This window comes from Onychostruthus taczanowskii, unplaced genomic scaffold (genome assembly GCF_017590055.1).
Source record: "Onychostruthus taczanowskii isolate IOZ18803 unplaced genomic scaffold, ASM1759005v1 scaffold377, whole genome shotgun sequence".
In the NCBI taxonomy this organism is placed as follows: Eukaryota; Metazoa; Chordata; class Aves; order Passeriformes; family Passeridae; genus Onychostruthus; species Onychostruthus taczanowskii.
The window spans coordinates 17,443-24,711 of NW_024501204.1; the positions used below are offsets into that span (position 1 = coordinate 17,443).

Here is a 7,269-nt window from a genome sequence, read left to right on the forward strand (position 1 = left end):
ACGTGGTGTCACCGATGTGGTCACGGTGTCACCCACAGTGATGTGGTGTCACCCATGGGGACAGGCATTGGTTGGTGTCACCCACAGGGACATGGTGTCACCCGTGGCGTCACAGTGTCACCCACAGGGACGTGGTGTCACCTATCTGGTCACAGTGTCACCTGTGAGGTCACGGTGTCACCCACAGTGATGTGGTGTCACTCACAGGGACAGACATGGGTTGGTGTCACCCATGGGGTCACAGTGTCACCTGCGGGGTCACGGTGTCACCCACAGGGCAGGGACACCCCGGGCTGTGCCCTGGGGCTCTCTTGGTGGCCGCGGTGTCACCGCTGGGGACACGGCTCGGTTCGTGGTGGCACCTCAGGGACCAGGGGACAAAGCGTGTCCCCAACAGGGCACACCGGTGTCACTGTCCCCATCCTTGTCACAGTGTCACCTCGGTGCCACCGAGCTGTCCTTGTCCTCACCGGTGTCATTGTCCCCTCCTTGTCACAGTGTCACCTCGGTGCCACCGAGCTGTCCTTGTCCTCACCGGTGTCACTGTCCCCATCCTTGTCACCTCGGTGCCACCGAGCTGTCCTTGTCCTCACCGGTGTCCCCTCCCGGGTCACACGGACGCTGTGACCGCTGTCACTCGGTGCCACAGGGACGTGTCCTTGTCCCCCTGCTGCCACCTCACGGGGACCCGTCCGTGTCCTCGCTGTTGTCACCGCGAGTGCCACCACGAGTCCTCGTCCTCGCCGGTGTCACCCCGGGGGTGCCACTCCACGGGGACCCGGCCTTGTCCTCGCTGTCCCTGCCGGTGTCACCCGGTGACATCTTCCTCCTCCTCCTCCTCCTCGGTGTCACCGCAGCGGCCCCGCCGTGTCCGTGTCCGTGTCCCTGTCCCCGCGGGTGCCTCGCTGTCCCTGCTGTCACTTCGGGTGCCACCCGCCGTCTCCTTGTCCTCGCTGGTGTCACCTCAGGAGCCGGGGGGGCCCCTCCGTGTCCTCGCTGTCACCGCGGGGCCGCCGGCGCGTCCCCGGGGCCGGGGGTGTCCCCAGGGTGTCCCCAGGGGTGTCTGGATGTCCCAGGGTGTCCTGGGGTGTCCCAGGGTGTCCCCAGGGTGTCCCAGGGTGTTCCCTCGGTGTCCCGGGGGTGTCCCAGGGTGTCCCCAGAGTGTCCTCGGGTGTCCCCAAGGTGTCCCATGAGTGTCCCAGGGTGTCCCCATGGTGTCCAGGGGTGTCCCCGGGCTGTCTCCGGGCTGTCCCCGGGATGTCCCCAGGGTGTCCCCAAGGTGTCCCCAGGCTGTCCCCAGGGTGTCCGGGGGTGTCCCCAAGGTGTCCCAGGGCTGTCCCCAGGCTGTCCCAGGGTGTCCCCAGGGTGTCCGGGGGTGTCCCGGGGTGTCCCCTCGGTGTCCCAGGGGTGTCCCCAGGGTGTCCCCAGAGTGTCCCCTCTGTCCCAGGGTGTCCCCCGGGATGTCCCCAGGGGTGTCTGGATGTCCCAGGGTGTCCTGGGGTGTCCCCAAGGTTGTCCCCAGGTGCCGCAGCTTCCAGTGCACCAGGTGCTCCCAGGCGAAGACGAGCAGGCTGAGCCCCATGGCCACCAGCAGCATGTAGAACACCCCGGCCATGTTGTCGATGTCCAGCTTGCTGCTCATCACCTCCAGCTTCTCCTGGTGGCAGATCCCCGACAGCCAGAGCCGCTCCAGCATCTCGATCTCGTCTGCCGAGGGGCAGGGACGGCGGTTACGGGGGGCTGGGGGGCGTCTAGGGNGGGCACCTTGGGGGGGTTTGGGGGCATTTTGAAGGGGTTTGGGGGCACCTTGGGGGGGTTTGGGGGTGTCTCAGGGTGCTTTGAAGATCATCTTGGAAGGTTGAGGGGACATTTGAAGGTGTTAGAGGGTCCAAAACTTCTGCAGAACCCCCAGACCCACCAAAGACCCTCCAAAATCCCTCCAGGACACCCAAAACTCCCCAGAGACCCCCCCAAACCCAGGAGCTGGAGCAGGGCCAGGTCCTGGAGGCACTTCCATTGGGATCCCCTCTGCAGGGCGATGCCGTAGGGACCCAAAAAACCCCAAAAAACCAAAAAAAAAACCCCAGAGACCCCCCAAATTCCCCCAGACCCACCGTCCCCCAGGAGCTGGAGCAGGGCCAGGTCCACGGGGCGCTTCCAGCGGGATCCCCTCTGCAGGGCGATGCCATAGGGACCCAAAAAACCCCAAAAAACCCCAAAAAAACCCCCAAAGACCCCCCAAAACCCCTCCAGGACCTTTCTAAAGACCCCCAAACCATCCCCCAGGAGCTGGAGCAGGACCAGGTCCACGGGGCGCTTCCAGTGGGATCCCCTCTGCAGGGCAGTGCCATAGGGACCCAAAAAACCCCAAAAAAAAAACCCCAGAGACCCCCCAAATTCCCCCAAACCCACCATCCCCCAGGAGCTGGAGCAGGGCCAGGTCTTTGAGGCACTTCCAGCGGGATCCCCTCTGAAGGGCAATGCCGTAGGGACCCAAAAAACCCCCAAAAACCCCAAAAAAAAAACCCCAGAGACCCCCCAAATTCCCCCAAACCCACCATCCCCCAGGAGCTGGAGCAGGGCCAGGTCCTGGAGACGCTTCCATTGGGATCCCCTCTGCAGGGTGATGCCGTAGAGACCAAAAAAATCCCAAAAAACCCCCCAAAAACCCAAGCAAAGCTCCAAAACTCTTCCAAAAAAACCCCAAACCCACCATCCCCCAGGAGCTGGAGCAGGGCCAGGTCTTGGAAACACTTCCATTCGGATCCCCTCTGCAGGGCGATGCCGTAGGGACCCAAAAAACCCCAAAAAAACCAAAAAAAAACCCCAGAGACCCCCCAAATTCCCCCAGACCCACCGTCCCCCAGGAGCTGGAGCAGGGCCAGGTCCACGGGGCGCTTCCAGCGGGATCCCCTCTGCAGGGCGATGCCGTAGCCCGTGGAGGCAAAGACCTTCCCCGAGCCGATGGTGACCAGCTTGCAGCCTTCCTCCTTGCGGGCCATGTAGTTCAGCACGGCCGCGTCGTAGATGAAGGCGTCCAGCTTCCTGAGGGACACGCCCACCGGGATTAGCCACGCCCACCGCCAGGAGACCCCGCCCACAGCGCATAAACCCCGCCCACAGCCTCACCTGTGCACGTAACCCTGCCCCTGTGCCCCGCCCATGGCCTGTAGGCCACGCCCAGACAGAGCAGGCTCCGCCCACAGCACATAAACCCCGCCCACAGCCTCATCTCTGCATTAAGCTCCGCCCACGGTGTCATCTATGGTGTTGCCAATACCCCTAAGCCCCGCCCACCTATAGGTGATGTCATTGTGGCTCCACCCACAGCCTCAGCTGTGCACTAAGCCCCGCCCACAGGATCAGCCATGGTGCCATCAATCCCCACAAACCCCGCCCATCACCTATAGGCCACACCCACATAATTAAACCACGCCCTGTGCACTAAGCCCCACCCACAGATGGCAAATCTGTGTTCAAGCCACGCCCACAAAGCCACACCCATTGCATAAATTATACAACAGCCACGCCCATTTGTCATCAGACCCCGCCCACTGTCATAAAGCCCCACCCCTTCCCCAAAGGCCCCTCCTCTATTCATTCTGTCCATCATTTGCCACGCCCACCCAGACCACGCCCAACTCCCATAAACCCCTCCCAGGCTCCTCCCATCCCAGACCCCGCCCCATTTCTCCCCGTTCCCCTTTTTATTGACTTTTAATTCCCTTTTTTATTGACTCTTTATTCCCTTTTTTATTGACTTTTAATTCCCTTTTAAATTGACTTTTAATTCCCTTTTTTATTGCCCATTCCCCTTGTTTTCCCCTGTGCCCCAGTTCCCCCCTGTACCCCATTATTTCCCCCTCACACCCCATTTTTCCCCATTTCCCCCCCATTTCCCCAGTTTTCACCCCATTATTTCCCTCATTATTTCCCCATTTCTCCCCCATTTTTCCCCCATTATTTCCCCCATTTCAGTGTCCCCCCATTTTCTCCCCTCAGTCTCCCCCTCTGTCCCCCCGGTGTCCCCCCGGTGTCCCCGTTGTCACCTTGCGGTCGCTGAGGCCGGACACGGTGTCCACGTACTCCTCCTGGATCATGAAGGCCGCCAGGTTGGCGGTGTAGCTGGCGAGGAAGATGACGGCGAAGAAGGCCCAGACCAGCACCATGATCTTGCTGGTGGTGCCCTTGGGGTTCTCCACCGGCACCGAGTTGTTGAACACCAGCGCCCACAGCAGCCAGATGGACTTGCCGATGGTGAAGGTGGAGCCACCCGCTCCTGGGGGACAGGGGACAGCAGGACAGGGTCACATGGGGTCACCTGGAGTCACATGGGGTCACCTGGGGTCATACAGAGTAACCTTGGGTCACACAGAATCACCCAGGGACAGGGGACACCACGGGGTCACACAGGTGACACCAACACCAACAGCAGCCAGATGGACTTGCCGATGGTGAAGGTGGAGCCACCCGTGCCTGGGGGACAGGGGACATGGGGACAGGGTCACCTGGGGTCACATGGGGTCACTCAGGGACAGGGGACAGCAGGACAGGGTCACCTGGGGTCACACGGGGTCACCTGGGATCACCTGGGGTCACTCAGGGACAGGGGACACCAACACCAAGAGCAGCCAGATGGACTTGCCGATGGTGAAGGTGGAGCCACCCGCTCCTGGGGGACAGGGGACAGCAGGACAGGGTCACACTGGGTCACATGGGGTCACACAGGGTCACCTGGGGTCACCTGGAGTCACATGGGTTCACCTGGGGTCATACAGAGTCACCTGGGGTCACACAGAGCCACCCGGGGACAGGGGACACCAGGGGGTCACACAGGTGTCACCAACACCAAGACACGGAGTCACCTTGGGTCACCTGGGGTCACTCAGGGGTAGGGGACACCAACACCAAGAGCAGCCAGATGGACTTGCCGATGGTGAAGGTGGAGCCACCTGCTCCTGGGGGCCAGGGGACATGGGGACAGGGTCACACTGGGGCACCCAGAGTCACCTGGAGTCGCCTGGGGACAGGGGACACCAGGGGGTCACACAGGTGTCACCAACACCAAGAGCAGCCAGATGGACTTGCCGATGGTGAAGGTGGAGCCACCTGCTCCTGGGGGACAGGGGACATGGGGACAGGGTCACACTGGGTCACCCAGAGTCACCTGGAGTCACCTGGGGACAGGGGACACCAGGGGGTCACACAGGTGTCACCAACACCAAGAGCAGCCAGATGGACTTGCCGATGGTGAAGGTGGAGCCACCCGCGCCTGGGGGACAGGGGACAGCAGGACAGGGTCACCTGGGGTCACACGAGATCACACAGGGTCACACGGGGTCACCTGGGGTCACCTTGGGTCACCTGGGGTCACTCAGGGGTAGGGGACACCAACACCAAGAGCAGCCAGATGGACTTGCCGATGGTGAAGGTGGAGCCACCCGCGCCTGGGGGACAGGGGACAGCAGGACAGGGTCACCTGGGGTCACACGAGATCACACAGGGTCACACGGGGTCACCTGGGGTCACACAGAGTCACCTGGGATCACCTGGGGACAGGGGACACCACGGGGTCACACAGGGGTCACCAACACCAAGAGCAGCCAGATGGCCTTGCCGGTGGGGAAGGTGGAGCCACCTGCTCCTGAGGGGACAGGGGACATGGGGACAGGGTCACACAGGGTCACAGGGGGTCACACGGGGTCACCTGGGGTCCCTCAGGGGTAGGGGACCCCAACACCAAGAGCAGCCAGATGGCCTTGCCGGTGGGGAAGGTGGAGCCACCTGCTCCTGAGGGGACAGGGGACATGGGGACAGGGTCACACGGGCTCACACAGGGTGACACGGAGTCACCTGGGGTCACCCAGGGACAGGGGACACTGGGTGAGCAGTGGGGATGGTCACAAGGTGACACAAGGGGACACAAGAGGACGAGGAGATGCCATCGACGCCCAGAGCAGCCGATGGATTTGTCACTGGTGAACGTGGAGCTCCCCAGTCCTGGGGGTCACCTGGGGACACCGGGGGGTCACCTGGGGACACGGGGGTGACGCGGGGACAGGGGGACACTCACGCTGGCCGCTGGCCAGGCTCCGGTTGTAGCCCACGGGGCTGAAGTACTCGAAGATGAAGACGGTGACGGCCACCACGGTGAGACACATGACGAACATCATCACCCACACGGCCGGGCTGTACGGCTCTGCGGGGACATGGGGACATCAGGGGACATTGGGGACATGTTTTTGGGGGTCCCAAACTGGATTTTGGGGTACCCAGGAAGGCGGAGGGGGACACGGTGCCGTTGCTGCGGGACACCATGACGCTGATGCCGGTCTCCACGAAGGGCACGGAGAAGTCGATGATCTCGGAGCGCTCCTCGTTGATGGTCAGCGAGCCGATGGCCATGTCGGCGCGGCGGTAAAACACCTGGGCGGGGCAGGGCGTGGTCAGGGGGCGTGGCCAGAGGGGGTGTGGTCAGGGGATGTTTTTTTGGGTCCCCCCATGCCCCCCCCGGCCCCCTGATGGGGGCTCTTCCTGATCCAGAGGGGTGTCTCCCCAGGCCCCGTCACCATGGGGTCTCCATGGTGGATTCTGGAGGATTTTTGGGGTGCAGAGAGGCGTTTTTGGGGTGTGGGGATGTATTTTTGGGGGTTCCACCTCTCCCTCATGCCCTATCCATCCCCTCCTTGGTTGCCCTACCTGACCCTCCCTGGGGGTCTCTCCACAGCCCCCATTGCCATGGGGTGTCCATGGTGGGTTTGGGGGTATTTTTGGGGTTCAAAGGGCTGTTTTTGGGGTGCAGAGGGGTGTTTTTGGGGTACAGGGGGTATTTTTGGGGTCCCATCTCCCCCCTTGGTTGCCCTCCCTGGGGGCGTCTCTCCCCAGCCCCATTGCCATGGAGTCTCCTTGGTGGCTTTGGGGTATTTTTGGGGTGCAGAGGGGTATTTTTGGGGTGCAGAGGGGTAGTTTTGGGGTACAGAGGGGTAGTTTTGGGGTGCAGAGGGGTGTTTCTGAGGTACAGAGGGGTGTTTTTGGGGTGCAGAGGGGTGTTTTTGGGGTTCAGAGGTGTGTTTTTGGGGTTCAGAGGGGTGTTTTTGGGGTGAAGAGGGGTGTTTTTGGGGTGCAGAGGGGGGTTTTTGGGGTACAGAAGGGTATTTTTGGGGTGCAGAGGGGTGTTTCTGAGGTGCAGAGGGGTGTTTTTGGGGTGCTTAGGGGTGTTTCTGAGGTACAGAGGGGTGTTTTTGGGGTTCAGAGGGGTGTTTTTGGGGT

At 62.1% G+C, this 7,269-nt stretch overlaps 1 protein-coding gene across 1 annotated transcript in view; it reads right to left on the reverse strand.

Annotated features, from left to right (window-relative positions):
- Positions 1 to 808: 808 nt before the first annotated feature.
- The window catches only part of LOC121339786 (glutamate receptor ionotropic, NMDA 2D-like), a 16,458-nt gene continuing 9,997 nt past the window's right edge, over positions 809 to 7,269 (reverse strand). Inside the window, exons 7-12 of the mRNA XM_041411875.1 lie at positions 6,273 to 6,426; positions 6,074 to 6,199; positions 4,055 to 4,279; positions 2,858 to 3,124; positions 1,527 to 1,707; positions 809 to 953 (exon numbers count right to left, since the gene is read on the reverse strand). Of these exons, the coding sequence (XP_041267809.1) occupies positions 809 to 953; positions 1,527 to 1,707; positions 2,858 to 3,124; positions 4,055 to 4,279; positions 6,074 to 6,199; positions 6,273 to 6,426 (1,098 nt within the window). The remainder of the gene's footprint in view (positions 954 to 1,526; positions 1,708 to 2,857; positions 3,125 to 4,054; positions 4,280 to 6,073; positions 6,200 to 6,272; positions 6,427 to 7,269) is intronic.